A 25,021-nucleotide genomic window follows, 5' to 3' on the forward strand; every position below is an offset into this window, starting at 1 on the left:
CTCTACCCGAGCTGTCACTTCCTGTCTCCTGCCCTCATTGTTTTATCCTGATTTACTCTGTAGCCAGAAAGGAAGACATTAAAGTGCAGCTACACCTATGCTTCATATACCGGTAAAAAACCAAAAATTGGTAAGAGTCTCACAGATTTTCAAAATTTCCAAAGCTTCCCCTAGATTCAGGCAAAACTGTGTCTTCTATGTACTCAAGAAACAGTCTAACCATATTTCCTATGGATAGAGAGGCCAAAATTAAAGAGGTTTAAAAGGATGTATGATGATAGTCATTAGTGTAGTCTATTTGAGGACAAAGGTATTAAAACCATTTTAGTTCACATTTTTATTACACTACAGAGTCTATCAACTCACCAAAATTAAGTGAGATTGTAAATGTTTTCTTATATGCAACACTGGATCATTTTAGAGCCCGAAAAATACCTGCTTCCCACGGTTTACTCATTTATATCCCATTTAGATGTTAGCTTAGGATCATGAAGGGCAGTCAAGAATCCAAAGGTCAAAAGATAAGAGTGATTAAGGAGTACAAGAAGCTGAAGACCAGCTAAATGCTGAGAAGTGAGAGGATAAGAGACAAGAAGAAATCACAGTTTAGAAATGGATTAACAATGAATGTCAGTGCGAAGAAGAAACAGGCAGAGTTCAAACCAGTCATGAAACTCAAAATGCTGGACAAAAAATACAGTGTGCAATCAATGATATTGCTATGCTAATTTAACTTTTATTTTCTTGTCCCTTCATTTTGTTACCTTGACCCATCCTGGCTTGGGGAAGAGAAGGCTGAGGGTGACTTGATAGGAATCTACAGATCACTCAGGGCAGGAATTGGAGGGGCAGGCACTGATCTCTCTGGTGACTAGTGACAGGACGCGAGGAAAGGGAATGAAGCTGCATCAGGGGAGGTTCAGATTGGACATTAGGAAAAGGTCCACTGAGACAGCAGTCGGTCACTAGAACAGGCTTCCCAGGGAAGTGGTTACAGCACTTGGTCATATGGATCAGTTTTAGGTAATCCTGTGAAGTGCAGGGAATTGCACTCAACAATCCTTATGGGTCATTTCCAACTCAAGATATTCTTTGATTCTATGATACATCGGATTCTATTTCCTACCTTTTTCTGAGAGTTTAGTTGTATTTCTCTTTACAAACAATCAAAAGTTCTTTCATTTGCAGATTACAGAGTAGTAACAGAAGTAGTTATCATCTGCATATCAGAATGACGTTTAGAAATTCTATTCTGGTGTCAAATATAACCAAGCACATTAAAATAATTGCTAACTTCCTGAATTAAAATAATAGCATATATTAACTTGCACACTAAGTAAGAATACTAGTGTACACTAGTTGTATAGAGAACTAGTTGTATTCAAGGTATTTAATGTATCAATTACTATTTTCCTCAGTGAATTCCTACCTCCATCTTGAGTTGCACAACCACCAGTACACATCACTTAATAAACTTCTACAGACTTTTACAAAAGCAGCGGTACTGAACTTATAAAAGCAGTTCACACAAGAAGGCGTGTAGGAGATCAGGTAAACAAACTTAACTGCAAGCATTTGCAAAAGAACTGGAAGGTATTTGTCCTAACTAAAAATATATATTGGTTACTTGGGGTCTTCCAATTGTGAAAGAAAGACTTTGGTAAAGAAACAGAGAGTTTTAAACATGTATGTAACCAGAGTAAACAAAAAATGAAGGAAGTTTCAACAAAGAACTTAGATTGCAAAGAATTGTGAAACTATAAACAATAGCATATTATTTAAAAGATAAGAGTGGATATTTTTAAATAGGAGTGCAGAGTGCACTACTAGAATCTAAATACAGTGATGTGGTCATTCTGATTTGGGCACTACTCAAAAGGACTTTAAAAATATGTACTCCACAATTTTGACTGTAAAAACTTTTTTTTGAGATGTAAGATCACAGAAGCTAAAATACCACATGTAAGTTTCTTTCATTCTGTCCTTAAAAAAATAAGGCTACAGAAGGCCTAATCTCATCATGATCCCAACTGAAACCTGATTCTAACTTTCCTAGCCTGATCTAGGATGTCAGCAAGATTAATTTCATTTTAGTTCTTTGCATCCATTTTTCTCTACTTTGACATAAATGAATGAATGATGAGAAAGCACCTACAACACTATTTCCAGAAACTGAGTTTACTATCACAGTCCAAACAAAAGAAATCAATACAACATATTCTAGTCTTAAAAAATACTGGTGATTTTTATTAAAAAAAAGCATTATCACACAGTAAAGGATTATAACATATGTGAATAAAAAGCTTTTTTAAAGCAGCAGATGGTGAAAAATATTTAACTTCAAGGCCACATTTCTGACACATGGTCTGTTGAATTTTACATAGTTCTCTTAATTTGTTTCACAAACACAATAATCATGTTGGGTGTGTTTCATATGCAGTCTGGATGAATAAATAGATTGATTAAAGATCCATTGTTACAATATGAAGTAAAGTTTAACAGGTTGAAAAGAAGGTAGAATGAAGGATAGACTACTGCATTACTTACAGTAACATAACTCTGTTATGACAAGATTCAGCCATGCCTGCCCATCAGCTGGAAAAAGGGCATCATGTCAGATTTTAGTGCTAACAAACCTCTTACAACTGAGCCCATTACTGACAAATATCTACTCATTTACTGTTTAAGTCATGGAGTAGTTATTTTTAGTCATAATTTCAAAATAACTATACTTGAAATACATTGAGTATTACACTCATAATGTTTACTCAAGAATACTTTGAGTAGTCAAGTATGTACATACTCAAGTACACCTGCAGTATTGCCTCCAGCCCTGGAGTCCCCAGCACAGGAAGAAAACGGAGTAAGTCCAGAGGAGGGTCACTTAGATGATCAGAGGGATCGAGTACCTCTCCTATTAGCAAAGGCTGAGAGAATTGAGATTGTTCAGCCTGTAAAAGAGAAGGCTTTGGGGTGACCTAATTGTGGCCTTCCAATACTTGAAGGAGGCCCACAAGACAGGTAGAGAAACTTTTTACAAGAGCATGTAGTGACAGGAAAAGGGGGAATGGCTTCAAGCTGACAGAGAGTCAGTTCAGATTAGATATTGGGAAGAAATTCTTGACTGCGAGGGTACTGAGGCACTGGCACAGGCTGCCCAGAGAAGCTATGGATGCCCCATCCTTGGAAGGTTCAAAGCAAGGCTGGAGGGGGCTTGGAGCAACCTGGTCTAGTGAAAGGTGTCCCTGTCTATGGCAGGAGGCTAGAACAGGTGATCTTCAGGGTCCCTTCCAACCTGAGCCGTTCTATGATCCTATGATTTCATTTTAATACATCGGTCAATATAATTCTGTAAGTAAAACCTATCTTAGCTAAGTGTAATGGAAATTATTGTTCTCCTCATCCTTCATACCTAAAATATATGGTGACTTACTTCTAGCATCTACTTTTTCTCTGCTATATAGCAAATTCTGGTGTGAATTTGGAAAACTCATTCTCCTAGTTCTAATATTCTACTGGAAGGTAGCCCTGCATTCTACTTGATTCTGTCCTTAGCAGCTTGAAAAAAAAGTCCTTTCACCTGAATATTTCATGCCACTTTCAGCAAAAGTTAACATTATAATTGGTTTTGTGCATCAATGTCAAGTTGTAGCCATCTGTCAGAGACTCCATTTGTTAACAAACTTGAAATCAGAATTTACACTCAGGTTGAGAACTGTGTCTCCAAACAGAAAAAGGAGCTATTGGGAGCCCTACCGTTGCATCTGGGGCTCTTTGGAGGGTTTGGTACTCCTCATTCCTCCCCCCCAGGTCCTGGTGAACTCCTTGAAACAGAGCGTTCTGGGCTTGATGCTTAGTGCTGACACCCTGTGGCCGAGGAAATTACTAAGGACGATCCCTAAAATTTATATGCTATTACACACCAGAATAACAGGAAATCAAGGAATAATTTTTAATATGAGGGGAAAAAAATGTTTATTCCCCTGGAGAATTAAATCATGTTTAATTAAAGGAAAGGAAGAAGACTTAGCCAAGGAAACCTTGAATACCAAACAACAAACACAAGTTGTTAAACATTGAAATTACTTAAACCAAGTATTAGTAAACATGCATTGTAATTATCTCACAAACTTTGGTTGATCTGAAAAGTGGACTTCTGTATACACATCCCTTTTCAGGGATCAACTTCCTTTCAGGAGGATTAAGTCACTAGTGATTTTAATTCTTGGCTATCCACTATTTCCTCCTGCTGTCGTGGCCTAAACACTGCTGCTCAACGCTTCCCAAATCTTCATTCGCGAAGCCTAGCCATGATGATGATGTGGCCTAAAAGACAAGCAGAGCTGAAATTAACTGAGTTTGGTTGTACCTTCTGTAGCTTAGGAATCCAAAGTGTTTTCAGTACCTCTGAGTGCTGGAAGTCTAATGCCACCTCTCGGTTTGTTGTAAGCTCTTCTCACTTGCAGCCACTCTGGCTCAGTCCCGCTACAGTGTTGTGTCTGTGTTCACATTCAAGCCAGTATGACCAAAAAGCATTACGCTCATACATGCAAATGGGAATCCAGTGCATTGATTTCTCCTTGTTTTTGCCCCAGACACTGGCAGTTGGGGGGCAGGACTGATATGTTGAAGCTACTTCCCCCTGGTTACCACCTGGTCCCATAACTTGACTTTTAACTCAGGCCAAGTGTTGCACAGATGTGGGTAGGCTCAGCAGTCTCCTCTAGAATCTACCATTAATAAACTTCCTGTTAGTTAGTTTTTTAGGCATTATTGAGAAAGTTATTCCTCACTCAGAATAAAAATAAACATTTCTTATTGTCATATTTCATTACTTATCCATGTATAACTACACTCGTTACACATACATTCAATAGAATCTACTTCAGCAGAGGAAGACCAAGCCCAACCATCTAATTTGTATTACATGGTAAGATGGTACGCATTTTTCCCTAATTCAGAAAAGATATCTTACTTAAAATTGACCCTTAAATGAAATTTTTACATTCTTTTATTTCTCCTTCATTAGAAAAAAAAAAATAAAAGGAAAACTTCTGCTCTCGTTTTTCTTGAGTGGAAGATCAGAAGAGTTTAGACTAGCAAATAATTCATGATTTGCCCTACCTGATGCAAAGTTTGTGCCAGTTGGTAGTGGACTCTACATCTTGTAGCCATAAACTGAAGATGATGCTTCTTCCTGTCTATTTTCTTGTCTGCTTCATTTACTTAGTTTCTAAACTCTTGGTCTGTCACATTTATTTGTAAGCAAACCAAATACTAATGGTTGGGAAGGAAGCAAGCAGAGCACATAGCTGTAACACAGCAAGATAGACTGCTGACATGTATCAACTACAAGCAGAAGTAAAGTATATCCTCAGTGAGAATTTAAAATTTACAACTGCAGATAAATGGTTCCTTCAACCTTTTGGTCTGCCAACCACTAAATTCCTGCTGTCAGCCTCAAGAAATTACTACTGAATTCTAGATAATTTATGCATTTCACAGATCCAGATTTGTAACAGGTTATTCAAAGCAAATAAATTCAGAATTAGTTTCTCTTAGACAATGAAGTAAATCAAAACCTGTAGAAAATGTACTCAAAGGACTGTTTTTATTCCTTGAACATATCATCTCATACCCCTATCCTCAAAGAACTACCTTTTCCTTCAAAAAAATATTTAATAAATTATCCCCCTTCCAAAACGACTGCAAGTTTAATTTAACAGTTCCTAAGTTCATTCTCCTATTTTTTCCTCCTGATTACTAGCTCAGTTCTCCAAAGACAAACAATTTTTCTTTAATCATAGCAGAAGAAAGTTGCCCCCTTGTGCATGTGCACTGCAATACAGCCCTTAATTACATAATCAGAAAGTATTCTTCCCAAAAGACCCTGCTTCATTCAGCACATCAGATGGAGTACAATCAGCGAATGAACCAGGGATACATGATGATAAAAGATCTATGTGTTTTATTTCAAGGAAACAAAACTGAACAATGCTCTACAGAAACTGATTCCAGCCCAAACTCTGCCACTGAGTTTCCAGGTGATGTTAAACACATGTTTTAACTCAAAATTTGTCCAGTTTGTCCTTCACTATGTAGTTCTCATTTGCTGGTCAATCAAATGAAGATTCTGGCTCTGATCTGTAAAAGTTCTTACAACATGAAAATGAATAACACATGCTCAGAGAACATGTGAAATGCTTCAACACCCTAGAAAATAATTTCTAGCTATTTTAACTGAGGAAAACTCACTGAAATCAGTAACATTTTAGTCTCTCACAGTCTCAGTACCCTAACTACAAAATGGGAATAAGAACTTCTGGTGTTTTATTCATTTGAAGGCCTAAGACACAACTAGCATGGGTGTCTTGGAAAAAAGCCAAGAGAAAAGTAGTCGCTCTTTATGTAGAAAAACATTGGAATTCAGAATATGGCCTAAGTCATACCAATGTGTGAAGAAAACAGTACAATTAAAGTCTTTATTTTCTTCACCCAGCAGTAAGCAAGGAAAGTCCTGTGGGGGGAAAAATGAGATACAGTCAGCAATATTGATAATATCATTTTGTTTATAGACAAGAACTAAAATAAGGTTGCTCAGAAAATCCGAAATATACTTTCCAACATTTAAGCACTTGATTTTGTATTGTAACTTCAGCTATTTTAAGTGCTTTCTATGCAATGTGATGTGACAGAACATAACAAGTGTCAGAGAACTTCTGTTTGAAATACACCCTATATAAATATTCATGATCAGTTCTCAACTACAATACTGAAAAAGTTTAGATTTAAGATTAAAAAAAAAAGTGTGTAACCCAGACCATTGTTACTCTATGTAAATGAAAAACAGTAAAAAAAAAAAAAGAAAACCAGACTTCTGATCAGGAAAAAGACCAAAAAAAAAATCCCTTAAGGTAACATTAAAGATTACTTGAGACAGACATTACAGAATTCATGTAAAGATTTCCATCTGTCTTAAACACAGACTCATATCAAACAAGAACCTTCGAGCAAATTAAATTCATTTATTTTTGAAGATATCACAGAATTTAATTGTCTACCGAAACCTGATCAATTTTTACTTCAATATAAAGCAAAGAATAATGTTTAACCCATCATGTAGCTGAATTTTTGATATTGCATCCTACCATTAAATACGTAATTGCAAATTTTAAGTTGAATGAGTGTTCCTCTTTTTGGCACACTGAAGCATATAACCTTCCAAGTATCTGTTGAGGAACAAGTGCAGTCAAAGTGTTTTGCAAGTTCTTCATATGAAAGTCATTTCCAAGTTCTTCATATGACTAATTTAAATATATCTACTTCAGAGTAAGACAAAACATTATGGTCTGTCAAGTTTCACTTAGTTCTGCTAAGCAACACATAATTTATTGACATAAACAAGGTATGGTGTCTGTCTGCATACTTTACACAGGGAATGGCTTTGCAGTAGCCTGGTATAGTTACCTGATTTTTCCAAACAAACTGGAATTTCATTACTGCTATTTGAAATGCTTCAAGATAAGCAGAGACATAAGACATCAAGTTAAATCCAGTTGACCTCTGTGGGAATTAAGTATATGATTAAGTGCTTTGATAACTTTGCTTGTTTAATTTAAATAAGCGTCAATATTAATGCATAGTAAGAGCATCGCAAGGCAGAGCTGTGAGTAGAGCAGTTATTCTGGAGTTAAATATGCACACAGCTTGTTAATAAACTATATCTTCTCTTAGTACACTGTATTGAGAACTAGAAGGATCTATTTCAAATAGAGCTCAAGAGGGAATTAAATACATTGCAATGAGACATAACCATCATTGCTTTTTCGCATCAAATCTATATTTGAAATGAAAATATTATCTGCCACTTGTCTGAGCTGACATCTATATATAGAAGGTGCTTGGTTACAAAGATGCATTCACCTTAAAAAAAAAATCTGCCACAAATATAAGACATGACTTATACAACTGTCCTGTTTGCACATGCCTGAGTGACTGTGTCTAGGTCAGCCTGCCACTTTAGTTCAAAGGGTTTATTTAGGCTACACAGTTGCATCTATATGCATACAACATTCCCATATGACAGGATTTCAATATATCTTCACTCATACCTACACTAATAAACCACGGAGGGATCACTAAATCAAGATTTAAGACATGAAGAAGGCATGATTTAAAGCAAAAATTACAAGATTTGCTCTAAGTTTGGCAAGTCTATTCTGGGCCTCTTCTCACTACCAACTCATCAGCTTCTCTCTCATCTATGATATGTTTTTTTAAGCTCTGCCTGACCTTTACCTTCAGTGTCCACACAAACCTCACTGAGCCAGTATGGTGCACCAACCTATGACTGACAAGGTAGAGGTAGCTGAGATAGAGCTTTTACCAAGTAGAATTTCAAAAGACATCTAGTAAAGCACAGGAGAGTCTGCAACAACTTGGTCAGTGAAGAAAAAAAAGAGTAAGCTGCTGAGTAGTTTTGAGTTGGCAGTTTCTGAGTCTACACCCACCATAGTTAAAAAATTACAGGTATACAGGCTGATCCCTGCAACTTGTTTAGCCATAAATTTCTGAGTGCAGGAGGTTACACTCCTGAGCCAGTTTTTGAGCTGGTGGTGTGTTCAACTCAGTGAACTCCATTTTCTGGGCTTTGGTTGCAATCCTGAAGCAGGTAACACTAATCTCCAAGGGATGAACCGCACAGCAGTTCAGTACTGCAGAGTTCACGTAGATGCAATGAAGATCTCAAGCAGTTATCTCACACAATAAGCTGGCACCTATTCCAAACATGGGGCATCAACTACAACACTGTCAGCAGGACTGCCTTACTCCTGTTGCTTCAGTGGCTAACATTACTCCAGTTCCAATCATCAAAGCTACTGGAAATAGTGGATCCTAACTTCTGCCATGTAATCACGAACTGGGCCTTCAGGCATCCTCTACACACCAGATTTGCCTTCTGCACTGGCAGGATGATCATGATCTGCTGCATACTTTATAATTCACGAGAGAAATAGTAAATCATCCAAGCTGGTATCTTGCAGGTTCCCTTTGTTTCTGGACAATGATCCTCCTTAGGAGAGCATCTCATAGGGAGGATATGTCTCATTGTCAGCACTTACTAAACAATGGAAAAGAGTAGATTTGTTGAAACAGGGAGGAAGGCAGACATCACCTCTGCATGATACCTATGCAAGGTTCATCTTTCCATTCATTTCATGGCTCCTCAAAGGCCTCTTAACATTTCACATCACTCCATCCCATTTCATTATCTTTCAAGTTATGTGGACCCAGCCTTTCTTTCTCAAGAAGCTAACAGAGGAACACGTAACATAAAAGACAGTACTTATATGTCACAGAGAGGAAATGATGACCTTTCCAAGACAGAAAACTCATATGTTGTAACATGCAACTACTTTGTTGCTTCATCAAGTGCCCAAAGTGTACATAAATTCACAATAAAAAGTGAAGAAATATGTTGACAGCACTTCATCCATGTTCCATTGACAGCTGTGCAGTGAAGGGTAGTGCCTTCTTGCGTCAGCTCACAGAGCTTGCCTGCTTTGTCAATCAGTCCTTCTTCACAGCAGCTTCACTGCATGGCTGGAGGGACCCACTTGGGAAGTCACTTGAGAAAAAACCCACTAAGAATCCTAAATCAAACATGTTTCTTGAGTGCTTGACTGGTAAGGAAGCCCGGTTGATTAGAGTTCAGTTTGGCAGCTGACTTGCTGAAGAGAAGTCCATGCTGACTGACAACAATTAAAGAAATAAGAGGGTTGGACTACCAGCCAGCTTAGCCAAGGAGTCAGTAGAAGGAGTCAGTTAGGTAGTATATTCTGGAAAGAACATTTTACTATTTGGCAGCAATCCCAACAAGGTGGACACTTGGCTTTGGTGAGTAAAATAAGGGACGGATGCTCTGTCAGTGATGACAGGATACCTTCTGTCACACAACTGTGCCAGATGTAACAGTGATATTATTCAGAAATACCCTTAGGATAAAAACTTGTGACCCCTTTTGGTTTTGCTGTTGTTGGTAACAAAATACCACTTCTCTGATTTAGGCAATACAGGCTGAATGTTAACTCTCCTATATTTCTGCATTAGGAGAGAGAAACTATCATCTTCTTCCCACAACCACCAAAACTCCTGTGAAAGTCTTGCAGGAGTCAGTAGTTTATTTCAGAAACTTCAAGACAGTACAAGTAATTAGAAAATATTACTTTGCCATACTAGTAAACTTCTTATAGCACACATACTTCATCTCTATGACCTCTTACTGAGATTAAATAACAACTTAGGTACTAGATTTCTGATTACTAGCTAGGGAGCAAAGAGACATGTACACCTCAGAGGCCTTGCTGCAGAATTTTTTAAGGGCATGTAATGTTTCAATGCATTGTCACAGAGTACCTCACAAGTCTGCCATAAATATTTCTACGATCAATGTCAAGAAGATATGATTTTGAAGTGTGCAGAGGACATTGTTAGCACATGCAACAGTGGTCATTACAGTACATTAACAACCCAAAATGGTCTTGTTGGTCAAGGGCTAAGCTTGTACAAAACACGTGCTCTCTTCCTTCCACTGTCAGTTGCAACTTTGCTCTGAAGTATAAAGGAATTCATATTGCTTCCTCTACATACAAGGCTGCAGACCACTGTCAGTCTGAGACTTTAAATATTCTCTGAATAAAATATTCAAATTGAATTCTGAAACTATTAAACTATTATTACCTTGCCATTTAACTAGAAACAGATTTTAAGAAGCTGCAGATTTAACTTTGCTAAATAAAAGATACCCACAGTTGCCTTCTCATGTTTTGCTCACTGGAGAATGGCACATATGCTACCCAAAACTGAACTTGGGTTTGCTGTGAGAAATTAAACAAAAGAAAATCCTAAATGTTTAATCGGGATTTTGCTCTGAAATATCATATTCAAGGCAAGTCTCACACTTTGGCATAAGGGGTGTTGAGTATAGGTACTTTACTACAGTGACTATTAACACTTTGCACTCAAAAGCACAGCTGAAGTGACAGAACAGTGACAGGTGCAACATTACCCAGCTAAAAAACCAAAACTCAACCCCAAAACTTTGCAACCTGTGTTTTTTAATGATAATTTTGTCCTTTTATGATTTTAGAAAGAAGACAAAACTGAATCTAACACGGGAGTTTTTATTTTAATTTAAAATTTTAAACATTACAATTTTGTTTCTTATTTATATCTAGGTCTGTAAGTGGGCAGAACAATATCTACAGTGTTAAAAACCGAGGAAAATATTTCCATTTCATAGGTACTAAGAACAAATATATCTGCACCAAAGACAACAGAATTTATATTCAAATAGCAGAATAAACAACAATATATTTTATAATTAACAAGATTTTCATATATCCTACTTCAGCTTTCTTTTTCTTGAAATTTACATAAACATAAGTGAATTTAAGTATTTTTCTTCCAGAATGGTAGAGCTGCCAATGTAATCAATTAAAATCCTAATCACTCTCTTCTCTTTATATCCAAAAGACTATGAATACTTTCGTTAAATCAATATTGCACACTGGCACTCAGATATTTCATATTCTGTCAGTGGAAAACACATAACACTGGAGCCAGAGGCACCACAGCTGCTCAGGCAAATGAGCCCTGATCTTACAGGACCTCTGGGAAAATGAATGCTGTCATGTCCTAGCTTAGACTGAACAAGCTCTAGACTGTCCATCCTGTTCGAAGATATAAAGCAGATGTGTAGTTACACATATTTAATTTAGAACCCTATTTTCTGCATTTACTGTCTAGTACTAAATGGTTCTGAAGCTGCTACAAAACCTAAGGCTCTAAATCAATAACAGTTATAAATTGAAAATATGGTAGCTTATCTTTCAAATGAGTAGGGGAGGAAGGGAAATGATTCATACATCTCAAGGCTGAAGCTATGATAGCTGCAACAACCTGTGTACATGTTTTCATCACCATATAATCACAGAAAGACAGAATCACAGAAGCTGTCAGTTGACTGAAAGCTGGCAAAGTCCCAGTTTTCAAGAAGGGCAAGAGGGATGACCCTGGTAACTACAGGCCTATCAGTCTCACTTCACTGTCTGGCAAAATTAAGAAGATTATCCTGTGAACTATTGAAAAACACTTGAAGGACAACACAGTCATCCATCACAGCTGGCACAGGTTCATGAGGTGAAAGTCCTGCTGGACAAACTTGATTTCCTTTCATGACAAGGTTCCCCATCTCAGTGATCAAGAGAAGCCAGTTGATGTAATCATCTGTTACAGTAAAGCTTTTGATACCGTCTCTCACAATATCCTTCTGGACAAAATGTCCAGCACACACCAGGATAAACACATCATGTGGTGGGTAAGGAACTGGCTCACAGGCCGGGCCCAAAGGGTTACAAGTGAATGGGGTCACATCATAGTCACAGTCATAGTGACTCATCACTAGTGGGGTTCTGCAGGGCTCCTTTTTAAGCCTAGTGCTCTTTGACATCTTCATAAACTACTTGGACCCAGGACTGGAAAGAATACTAAGTAAGCTTGTCCATTATAGTAATTTGCAAGGAAAGAAATTGAGCATGCTTTGCTTAGACAAGACAAAGATGAAATATAATGACCTTGAAAGAAGTGGCAGATCTGCAACAGAACAAAGCACTTTCTATCATTCACTGTAGCTTAAGTGTAATAGGCTTAAAATGACTAAAAACAAGATGCAGATTTCATACCAGGAAAAACAAAATTAAAAATCAATCTGCTAGAAAGGATAGTTAAAATTTGATTTCACAACCTACCAGAACTTTCAGAAACACAACAATAATGTTGATATATATTTTTCTACTTTGATTCAGTAGGTATCTCCATAAAACTATGTTTTCTGTGTTTAAAAAGATGAGGGGCCTTTGGACTCTATCAGAGTTAACTGTATTTGATCTGAATAGAAATCCACATAGTCACAAATCTCTTTTTCGACAGTGGCTAAGGTGGGTTCAAGGAGTAAGATCAGTGCAAATATATTGTGCTGTCCCTGTGGAATCTCCCAAGTTATAAAACATTTGTGGCATACAGACCTTTGAATAAAGGGATCTCTTGCAGAAGTCTGTGCAAGTTTAAACCCCCTAAAACTAGGATTTTCATAAAGATTCCTCATAAATACCATTTATCTTACTTATAAGCTTTCTTTCCAGATTTTTTTTAAGAAAAAGTTGTGGAAGGAATAAAGAGTTGTTTGTTAGAAATGAGTAATTCTTTGTACAATGCATGATCCAGTCAGAGAGCTGTCAGAACTGACACTGACTTTTCTTTAAAACATGAACAATGAAAAGCTTGGGTGAGAAGGTGCACTATTTCATCCTCCGTCTTTACGGGTCAGGTTTTCTGAAGCTGTTATGAATGAATCTTTGTTTCTACTAAACAGAGTGAAGCTTAGGAAAATCAATAAACAAAGTGCTCGTTACCTAATTTGATATAAATAAATATCAAAAGGATCTCTGGCTAACTTTTTGGTTATGCCCTATGTCCAATCTGAATTTCGCCTTCATTCCCTTCCCCAATGAACTATCATTGGTCACCAGAGAGAGGAAATCAGCACCTCCTACTCTGCTGCCACTCTTGCTTGCTGTCTTCTCTTCTCCAAGCTGAACGAACCAAGTCACCTCAGCTACTTCTTTTAAGTCTTGCCTGTGAGACCTTTCATCTTTCTCTGGACATGCTGCTCAAAACACATCAGAGTGGGACAATCTCCTCCCTTGACCAGCTGGCAATACTGTGCCTGATGCCCCCCAGGACACAGCTGGCCCTCCTGGCTGCCAGGGCACTGCTGACTCAGATTCAACTTGCCATTAACCCAAACGCCCAGATGTCTTTCTGCAGCGTTGCTCTCCAGGCCTCTTGTCCCCCAGTTTGTATGTATTATTACCGCATCCCAGGTGGAGAATGCAACACTTGATCTTTGTTAAACTGCATGTGTCTGGTGATCATCCTGCCCTGTAGTCTTTTTGGATCCCTCTGCAAGATCTCTCTGCCCTTAAGGGAGTCCACAGCTCCTACCAGTTTAGTATTGCCAGTGAATTTACTTAATGTACATCTAATTCCTGTCTCCAGATCATTCACAAAACATTACACATATTGCATTTTGTGTAAAGCATACTGTCACGAGCATCCAAAGGGCTTATGCCAAAAACATAAACCTTTTGGTTTATATTCTTCCAATTGAGGAAAGCAGGGAATCACTTTCAAAAGATTTCAGGATTAAAGAACCTCCTCTCTATCTCTTAATAAAATCTCGAACTTATCCATTCACCCTGATAATATCTTTAAGAAATCTTCAAGAAATCTCCTTGTTTTATCATGTCTTACAATAAGAATGTTTCAAGATGTAAGCTAAACAGAGAGTAAGCCACTGAGTGATGAGCAACTGTGCACAGAGAAGAACTACATAAAAAAAAAAATCACACAAAAATCTCACCACAGAACCGGGTCAATTTTGCAGGGGGTTTAACAGTTTAAAATTTGGAACAACTTCAGCAATAGTACCATGAAACAAAACATCTATAGTAAACAGCAGTCTTTTCTAAAACTATGAAGCACTGCAGTCACACTGTGTCTTTTGAGACTCAAGTCTTTCAAATGGCTTATATATTAAGAGTCCAGTTAGAGTTACATAATATTTAGTATTTTACCAAATGTTTATCTCTGCTTCACCACAGGTGATCTCACAAAAAAAACCCTGACTCAACAGTTGCAATCAGCAGTCTTAACAGCAAGATGTTGCAATACTATGTTTTACATTATTATATTAATATCCTTTAAAATGTATAGTGTTGAAGTATCATGCTAAATGCTAGGAAGAACACTCTAAAGTTTTCTTTATTTGTTCACTGAAGTTCACACAAAACATATTAATTCGGTTTAAAAAAAGTCTCAACACAGAAGGCAGTAGTTTGGTTTTTTATTTGTAAACAGTAAAGCATCTCCCCAATTAAAATTAAGTTCCAACAATTCTGAGGAGTCCACAGTGGCTATATTTACTTACAATTTAATATCAGAAAAAAAATAAAATTAACATTCCAGATTACTGTAGGAAAAAAGTGTATACCACACTTAATGGCATACAAGATTTGTAACAAGCAAAAAAACCCCTGTTTTACAAGTAATCTCCCTTCCGAATAGGTTTTTATTTTAGTGCAGTTAGCACTCTCTCCCCATAGGCTATACATTTAGAATCCTCTATATACAAAAAAGTACAACAAATTGGTACATTACTTATTGCAAGAAATTAAGGATGGCATAATATACACAAATTAAATTAGTCCCCCCCCCCCACTTGCATACCCTCTTGCTTCTTATTTCTCCCATGAAGCAGTCTCCTTCTCTGGTTCTAAGATTAAGTTCTTTCACTGAAAGGCACGTACTTCTCTACAACAGAAGAAACAGATGCATTAATCTGAAATGCCCTGTTTCAAGGGGAAATTTAGCCTACATTTTTGAAGATTAAACATTATGAAAGAGCCAAGAGAGACAAGACATTTTATTATTAAATTTGCCTGCAAAAGCTCTTAGTTACCATAGGACTGTGAAGCAAAGTGCCACAAAACTGCATTCATTTAAACCTTCCAAACAGAGAGACAGCTCATTGATGAAAATAAAAAGGGATTTACCATGGTGAATGTATTTCTGAACTTCCAAGGCTCCCGAGTTCCTATTGAAACTTTGGTAAGTCTAACAAAAACAGAGTAAGTGCTTTTCCTTGCAGCTTGCAGCGTGAAGCAAGTAGTTTCTGTGTGAAGTAATTTAATGAGGATTGTAAACAACTAGTGTGATATAACTTTGAAAAACAAAGACGTGATATGAGTATACCGTACCTCAGTTAACATGTATGTAAAGCTGTATTGTGAGAAACCAAGGTTTAGAATTTCCAACTTGGACATTTAATAGCATGCTATTGAACAAAATGACTAAAACATCCTGCTCAGGTAAACTGCTCCAAACTGCAGCAGCAGAGAGATTAGGGGTATGGTGATGGTAACAGTGGGAGTACCCTTAAACTGCACCTGTGTTACAACAGGGGGCACTGGGGACTTTTTTTTCATACATCTCTGAAAGAAAATGGCAACACTGGAGAAAACTGTATCTGGACACCAGTACACTACTACTTTAGGACAGAAGCCAGTTTCTCTGCCTAGTCTTGGAAAGGTCATATAAACTTATCAGCTAGCCCAGCAGTAGCCTATAGAAACTTCTAACATATGCACACTGTGCTGTAGACCATCACCTTAAAAAAAGTTTGATTGTTTCAATAAAGAAAAATGAAAGCAAAGTGGATACCACAAACAGGTCATAAAGAAACGAAGAAAAAAGACATCTATAATTTGATGTCAATAACAAATTTATATGAACATGCAGATTAGAATTTCCTGCAACTACGTTCAGTTTTTTAGTGCCTTCTGTTATGAGTTATGAGGAAAAGAAACTTATGCACTGAATAAGCAAATTGTTGATGATAAGTTAGGCAAAACTGCAACTGTTCTTTACTCAACAAAGCACTAAACCCAAAAACCACTAAGGGCCTCTCTTTGTTGTTCTCTAATCAGTTGCTCCAAGCCTGACTATATATTTATGCTACCTTAAAAAACCCCAACCAACCCTTTCTCTGAATTACTGCAAACGTCAGGACAAAGTGTAACGACATCTCCTGAGAATATCTCAGTATCATTTTCATCAAGTTGTCCTCATTGACTCTTTGATTATTTACGTATTTTGTACTGCCTTTGGTCATTCTTACTTAAGCAGTGACACGAAGACATTACTAAGCTTCAATGCAGATGCAAAAGACTTAGTTGAAACAAGGGGAAATGAATTAACTTTAAAGAGTACCTTCAATTAAGGTTAAAAAAAAAATTTAAACTTTCAAACTTTCCTCCCAGCAATGCCCTTGCCTTGCAAAATTCGGACAGCACTTTATCAAGCTGTTCTACAGAGATTTGTGGAGTGAATTCACATTGTTAAGCACTGCTTTCCTGCTGCACATGAACAGCTTCAAAATAAAAAGTAACTCTTAAGATTTTAAGAGCTTCTCCCCATAAAGGAGAACAGCACAAGATCTCAATATACAGAAACAGAGTATATTATATTCACAGTCTTGACTAAAAATAACTGAAGCCCATTTTTTCTCAAGTTCCCAGTATCAAAATAAGGACTTTGATAATTTAAGCACATACTTTCTCAGCGATATTGAAACAACAGTTTAGATAATTCTACAATGAAATACTCAAATTAATTTTTTTTCTCCCTCAGACTGAAGTGTTTAGAAAAGTACAAGAAAAAAAACAAAAATCAGAAATCTGCTCTGAAAATTGTAATTGTACAATACTATTTGTTAATGATGACACTATTATTGTGACAGTACTTCCTACTAAACAATATATTCAATTCTCCTGCAAATAAACATTTATAAAGAATATCACGTTAACTGGCCATCAAATACCTCAAAGTCTAGTCAGTATGCTGAATTACAACAGAAGTTACGAGATTTAAGGAAGACATTGAGGGAATTCCTGGATACAGTGTGACAATTACACTGGAGCAAGACTAGTAACATGGGATAACTATAAGAGCCACATGATTCTGTAATACAGAGGAACGCTAAGTGTAGATATTCCAACTAGTTTATTCTAGTGTGCGGTGGAAAAAAACCAGAAAGACAGACTTTGACTTATGAAAAAAAAAATTAATCAGAAAGATTCCCTCTAAGGAGACAAAGTTAAAAGAGACTGAACCTTTCACTTCAGTTTCCAGAACTGCACCCAATGTTATTTCCTGACAAACAGCAGAACACCTTACTATACCAATACTTCTAATTCATTTGAGACACCATGTATTGCAGCTGTTGAATTGTTCTGCTTGAACAATTATTCAGTCTAACATTAAACAGTGTGATTCAACTATTTGCTGTGACTGGCAGAATTCATCATTTATATCTTCTGGTACTTGACAGTAGTCCTCACTGTGAAAATACTATCCATTTTTTTTACTCTATCTTCATACGTGCAGTGTGGTGGCAATTACTCAAAAAGGAAAACTTTTAAGTCTGAATTAAAGTTTGAATTGATCATAATCTTTAAGTGTAAGGACAATACGGAAATAAAACCAAATTTGAAAACAATAAGGAAATATAACAAAATTTTCCTCTATCTATGTAGTTGCAAAGAGTGACCTAAGAATATGAGCCTTTAAGTGCAGCAGTACCAAATGTAAAACTTCGTTCAAGATCATCAACTGCTGACTACTTTAGCAATGAGAATGCAGAATGAAGCGAAGCTGCTTGAAGCAGAACTCACAGGTGAAAATAACGCAGGAAAACCTGAGGAGCTTCAAAACAAGAAAAAAACCTAAAAAAAACTAGGAAAGAGAAAGGTAAAAGCTAGTTGTTGACTTTAACGTAAGCTTCAATAATGACACTGTATTTTTAACAAAAATATCCTACCTTCCTCTCCACTTCTCTGGAATTCACATGCTGAAGACAAATGGTGCTTATCTTCTTGCCCACTAAATTCTTGCCCATTTAAAATTCAAGTGATCTTGACATCCCTTCTCCAACTATGCACACGAAACACAGTAGTGAGCTTTCTCAAAGAAACTGCTTATCACCCACACTCCTTCACTTCTATTGTTAGAAGTATATTTGGGTTCTAAATACTAACCTTCGAGGATGATTGGCATCAAATAGTGTTGTATCATCATCATCATCATCTTGCTCTAATGGGGTCAGCTCCATGTTTTCTATGTTTGTGTCCAAAACTCCATATCTTCGGGTTTTTCTGTTTCGCCTTCTGAGCCTGAAAGGTATTTTAAAACATTTAAGTTACAGGAATATTTCTCTACTTTCTACTTCAATAATTTAAGAAAACTATTCCTTAAAATACCTCTATATTGATATTTAGTGTAAGTTTCTTAAAATTTATAAGTGACGTGTAAACACTCTGCTCTGTGAAATTCAGAGGGCAGACAATTTTAAGAGTCAACAGTTTACATGAAATAATTAAGGCCAATAAGAATGTCATCTGTAGTTTTGTACAGAATTACTGCATTGAATACAAAAAGCCTACACAGGCACTTGGCAGCTAAATGTAAGAGCCAAGTAAAAATACATGCAAATGTATACTTCTAGCAGGTCTAGCAGTGAGAAAAAATTGCCTTGTTACATATTCTCTATGCGTTTTATGCATCTGTAAAGAACAGCTGATCAAATCAGAGAGAAACGAAACAAAGCTATAGCAAAGGTGTAACACAAGCCATGGGTGACACTGAAAATTTTTATTATAATTTGTGCAGTCTTTTATGAATATCAAGTAAAACATTGTTTATACCTACACTTCAGAATAAGAGAGAACTTGTAGAGTCAATGCCTTGTATGCTTCACAAAACGCAGAAGGAAGAGGCAGTGACTCACGTTTCAGATTAAGGCACAGTGCTTATCACAGACACACCGACAGTTTACATCTGCTTTTCTCACTTTCTGGGGCTTTGCTGCACGGGCCCAGATCCCATGTGAGCCCCCACACAATGAACTCTTCCATCTGGCTCTTCAGAACTACTCCTGCACGCATGGAACAAGCCTTGCCTAAGATCCAAAATTCCGATCAGCAAACATTGTGCAGAGCCATCTGTTTACAGAATGCTGATGGTCACACTTTACCATTTTTCCTTAATGGGTTAATATGGAAAGTGAGTTGGTACTGTGAGTCAAAAATAACCTAAGACAGCCATAGCAAATGTTCAGATTGCAGATAATGCAAAAAAACCCTCATCACAAAGCTGGCACAGATTTCTAGATTCAAACAAATCCTTTTGAAAAAAGGATAAACTAATCCTTTGTGACACAAAACTTTCTCTATATATCAATTAGTCAAAAGACTACAGCTACAAGAATACTGGAGATGCTTATGCAAGATTCACGTACAGTCATAGCCAGGACTCTAAAGCAGTGTCCTGACTTTTAACAAAATCTAACTTAAAATCCTTTACTGTATGACTGTTTTAGAATTCAATTGTTCAGTTGGAAAGGACCTACAATGACCATCTAGTCAACTTGGCTGATCAATTCAAGGCTGACCAAAAGTTAATGGATGGTACTATGATACTGTCCAAACGACCCTCTCTCTAGGAAGCTCTTTGACTACCATATTGGTAAAGAAATGCTTCCTGATGTCCCATTTATACCTCCCCTGGTGACCCATAAGGTCAACCCTAAGGCCTTCTTTTCTCCAAAATAGACAAGCCCAAAGTCCTCCGCTGCTCCTCACAAGACATGCCTTCCAGCCCATCTGCCAGTTTGGTTGCCCTGCTCTGGTCATACTGAAGTGCTTTACTATTCTTCCTAAATTGAGGGGCTCATCACGGCACACAATAGTCAGTGGAAGGCCACACCAATATTGAACACAGGGGAACGATCCCCTCTCTTGACTGGCTTGTTGTGCTGTGTGTGATGCATCTGGGATGCAATTTGCCCATGCTGACTGATACTGAGCTGACCATCAACCAGTACTACCAGATCCTTCTGCAAGGCTGCCCTCCAGCTAGTCCTCTCCCAATTAATACTTGCGTTCAGTGTTATTCTGTTTCGGCTGCAGACTCTAGCATTTGCTCTCATCAAATATCATGCCATGGGTGATTGTCCAATGCTCCAATCCATCCAGATCCCTTGGGAAAGCCAACTGCACCTCCCAGTTTGGCATCATCAGCAAACTTGCTAATGGCACATTAAACTCCAGCCTTCAGATAAAAATATTGACCAAAATCAGCCCTAGAACTGAGCTCTGAGAAGCACCACTGGTGACTGGCTGCAGCTCTTCACTACAACCCTTTGAGCCCTGTCATTCCACTGGCTCTCTACCCAATAGACCATGAACCTGCTCACTCCACAGCTTGACAACTTGTCCAGGAGGGTACCACGAAGGACAGTATCTAAAACCTTACTAAAATCCACAAAAACTACATCCACTGTCTTCCCTTCATCCACTGAGCAGGTCACCTGGTTAAAAGGTTGCAAAAGAGCCCTGAAGCTTTTATGTCTGACAGCAAGACATATGTATTCAGCCTAAGAAAACCTTTCAAATAACAGAGATGTCTGTACTTAGACTCTGTATTTCTTATATAACTGTTGCAAAAATTTTTCAGCTACAAGTTCAAATTCAAAAACACACACTTCATCTATTCCTAATTTCAAAAGCAAGATGCAGCAGAATTACAGAATAATGTGAGGCTTAACCTTCCTGTTTATGGTGGCACCTAGAAGACAGTACTACAGTTTCAAATGCAGAACTGCCAGCTTCCTATTGCCAAAACTGGAATGTCAAGGAATTACCACTCATCCAGAAAATAATGGCAGTTGATGAGTTTTCCTCTTCAGCTCCTGCAATGGCAAGCTTTTATTTACTCACACCTCCAAATCCAATGGGGTCCTGTTAGGAGAAACACTAACACTGAGAAGTGCTCTTGCCTACTCTTACTCCCTTAAAAAAGATTATGACGTTTCCTTTTAGGTATGATAACAAGATATGCATCTTACACAAAAATAAGACTGAAGGCTTCTCAAGAATGACCTGTAAGAGCTATGGAGCAATCACAATATCCCAGTTTACTGCATATGCTTGTACATGCCACACACCACCTTTCGACTGCCTTTCTGGAACAAGTGATGCAAATACCAGGCACAATAATCACCAGCATAACTAACTACAATGAAAAGTAGATAGAGAACTTGCTGCATAATTAATGTGCTTTATGCATAACCACACATTTGGGCCTTGCCTGGAAGAGTTCCAAGTTAAAACACGACAGAGACAAGTAAAACTACAAAGACAAAAAAAATACAGTCACAAATGGTGTACTTAACTGCATGAGAAACATAAAGGCAGTTGGCTGGTACTGCAAGCTTTTTAAGGGCCCTTTCCATTAAAAAGTACAAAATAGGTAAGTTTACTGTGCAAGAAACCATAAAAGAAAGATGTTTACTGAGAAAGACGGGGAGAGGCACAAATTCGGCAGCTTAGCGGGTCAGAAATTTGCAAACAGGTCACAACCTGCTGGAGAAAGTACAAAATTAAATTCAGGTGGGCTGATGGAAGAAGGCCACTTGGGGAGCACAGGAGGGGGTCGGAAAGGCCCGGCACTAATGCGCTCCTACCCAAGCCCCACTGAGCTCCCTCCCGCCTACGCGGGGGAGGCGGCACCGGGAGCTCCCCGGCGCTCCTGCCCGAGTTTCCCCCAGCCGCCCGCCCGCTCCCGCCCTCACCGCACGGTCCGGATCACGAAGTAGACGATGAGAGTGGCGCTCGCCAGCACCAGAACGGACAGGGCGCGCTGGGTCATGGGCTGGCCCTGCTCGGGTGGCGCCGACACCTCGGCCAGGCGGCTGCTGCTGCTGCTGCTGCTGCTCCGCGTGGCGGCCCCGCCGGCCGCCTCCGTGGGGCTCGGGGAGGCGGTGGAGGCGTCCCGGGGCCGCGGGGCCGCAGCCTCCCCGCAGCTGGCGAGCAGCAGCAGCAGCAGCAGCAGCCCCGCCAGGAGGCCGCGCAGCGCCCGCGGCCGCATGTCCCGCTCGTCCCGCCCGGCGCGGCCCCGCAGCGCGGCCGGGCCCCGCCGCCTCGGTCCGGCCGCCGGAAGCGGAAGCAGCCAGGGCTGCCCGCCCCGCGGGGAGACTCCATGGATTTCGTTGGGACCCGCCCCGCTGGGGATTCCGTGGATTTCATTGGAGATACCTTTTTTCCGGGAGCGGCCAATGTCGCTCAGGGGCTACTTGGAATGTAACCGGATTTAAGGCAGATTTTACTTTTTTTAAACTGATCCCCCTATTTTAGCCTAATTCTGTCTGCGTGCGAAAGAATGCAAATTTTATAACTGAGTTAAATGAAAGCAGGAAAATTCCCATCGTGACCCTTCCCGAGGCTGTCTGGCAGGAGCATTCCCAGCGCCAGAGGCTGTCACTGCTGGGACCGAAGCCCCTTGACGGCGGGCGGTTCCAGTGATCAGATTGGAGCCCCTTTGGCTCTCTCCAGATGCCCGAAACCAGCATACAAAGGAATACTCCCTAGTACTCACAAAGACTCTTAAAGAGTCCTCCTTTGTACCCGGCTTGCGGGCATCATTCCCCATCTAAATCCCACACGGTCGGACCAGGTTTCCTCCCCGCTTCGATGCCGGGTATCCCATGGCAGAGGCCCAAAATCTCGTTCATTCGCGGCGCAGTCACGTGGAACAGCCTGAGCTGGTGCCTTCGATGAGGGACCTCTCAGCAAAGGAACTGCTTTTTATCCCCTTACAGTCCTCTCCCTCTCGAGTCCTCTGCTACCGATGTGTCTCGCAGTGTCCATCCACCTGCTGCCACCGCCGGTCTCCGTGCGCTTCGTGCTCCCACCTGCAGCTTGACCTGCATCTCGCACTGCAGCTGCAAACCCTGCTGCCTGCACCAGATGTATTCCTCGACAACGAGCAAAAGGAAGGGTTGGAAAAGGGCCTGAAGGCTTGGACTCCAGTTTTTTCTTCAGATGTGGTCCAGTGTTGGAAAGACCAGGACAGGGTTGTGTCTGGGCAGATCACAGGGGAAGGTGGTGGAGAAGCATTACATTGCTTAGTGGGTGTTCGAGTAGAGAAGACAGGGCCCTGACACAGGGTAATGCTGTCTACAGAATGACTCTGTCATAAAGTTTACTGTGCTTGTGTCATGTGTGTTCTTAAACTAAGTGCTGTTCTGATAGGATAATCCTTTTATAGTTAGAATCTGTTATTCGATTATTTTTATTCTCTCTCTTTTTTTTTCTTTTTTTTTTTTTTTTTTGTGAGCAGTAAACTACAACAAGGCTTTCAAGGATCCCATGTGCATGGAGAAGGTGAAATCCACATTGCCAGTGAGCTCTTTCTCATTTGTCACTATGTTGAAGGGAATGGATAAAATGCCAGAGCAGCAAAGAAGCTTTGTATAGAAATATTATTGCAGTTGAAGTAATAACCAGATTTTTATTTTTTTTTTATGAGCAGACTTGTTATCACAGAGGCCTTAAACTTACTGGTGTATCAATCATATTGGGTCATATAGAATCACATAGAGGTAATGTCAACAGCGATTAGTTAATTTATTAACAAGCTAACAAGTTTAGCTGTTAGTTAACTGTGAAAACAGATTCAAGGGGAATGTGGAAGCTGTAAAACTGATTTAAATAGCATGTGAGCCTTTAAACTATCATCAGTAGTACATCTTCTCTTGAAAAAATGTAGTCCTTTTAATGGGAATAGACTTTCAGATTCTTTGAACAACAGTTTTTGCTGAAAGTGCTGGAGGGATGGAGCATGTGAATAAACTTTCTTGATAGCTTTTACCGTGGTTTATAACTCTGATAGGCTTGACTGATTCAGGTCCTGCCACTCCCAATCAAGCTGCTTCTACCCCATGAATTCCCTTGAGGTATATTTTCTCTTGACAAGTTCAAGCAACTTCCTTCCAGCACAGTGATTTATGACAGAGGAAAGTGTCATATTCAAAAGTCAAGGAGGAATACTTTTTAGAATGTCAGTCATTGATGCTAAACTGTCCTAAAGAAGTATCCATGACTCGTGGACTGTGTAAAATGTAACAGTGCTGAGTTGCTCACTCTGGGTGATGTGGTAACATACTGCATGGTAAACTGCATGTCAGATGCAAAGCATGAGGGAAAAAGAAAAGAGTATTGCTAGAGCAATTTGTGTTCCTTATTTTGAAACAAAAATGGTTATTAAAGTCCTTGTATATTTGTTGGGGTTTTGTGTTGTTTTTTGCTTGTTTTAATCATCAAAATGCATAGATTTGTTTAGTATTCGAGTCAGGTATAAATAAGCTTCAAGTTTGTATGCAAAAATGTGCTTTGAGAGAGCTATAATTCTTTCATTAAATTTGACATAACTTTGAACCTGCATATGGAAATTGATTTGACAGTCATTTTTACCTGACTATTAGTAACTGTTGTCTAATTTACTG

At 38.9% G+C, this 25,021-nt stretch overlaps 1 protein-coding gene across 3 annotated transcripts in view; it reads right to left on the reverse strand.

Annotated features, from left to right (window-relative positions):
• FAM174A (family with sequence similarity 174 member A) overlaps window positions 1–22,618 on the reverse strand; it is a 29,836-nt gene extending 7,218 nt beyond the window's left edge. Inside the window, exons 1-4 of one of the 3 annotated variants that reach the window (XR_003529924.1) lie at window positions 22,310–22,618; window positions 18,717–18,851; window positions 18,500–18,612; window positions 14,949–15,432 (exon numbers count right to left, since the gene is read on the reverse strand). Coding sequence is in view for 2 of the 3 variants with exons in the window: in XM_027656849.1 (XP_027512650.1) it covers window positions 15,411–15,432; window positions 18,717–18,851; window positions 22,310–22,605 (453 nt within the window). In the remaining variant the exon portion in view is untranslated. Of the gene's footprint in view, window positions 1–14,948; window positions 15,433–18,499; window positions 18,613–18,716; window positions 18,852–22,309 lie in introns of those variants that run through there. The other 2 variants (XM_027656849.1, XM_027656848.1) reach the window with 2 other exon arrangements.
• Between the last annotated feature and the right edge of the window lie 2,403 nt (window positions 22,619–25,021).

Source organism: Corapipo altera, unplaced genomic scaffold, assembly GCF_003945725.1.
Source record: "Corapipo altera isolate COAL_440 unplaced genomic scaffold, ASM394572v1 61281, whole genome shotgun sequence".
Taxonomy (NCBI): Eukaryota; Metazoa; Chordata; class Aves; order Passeriformes; family Pipridae; genus Corapipo; species Corapipo altera.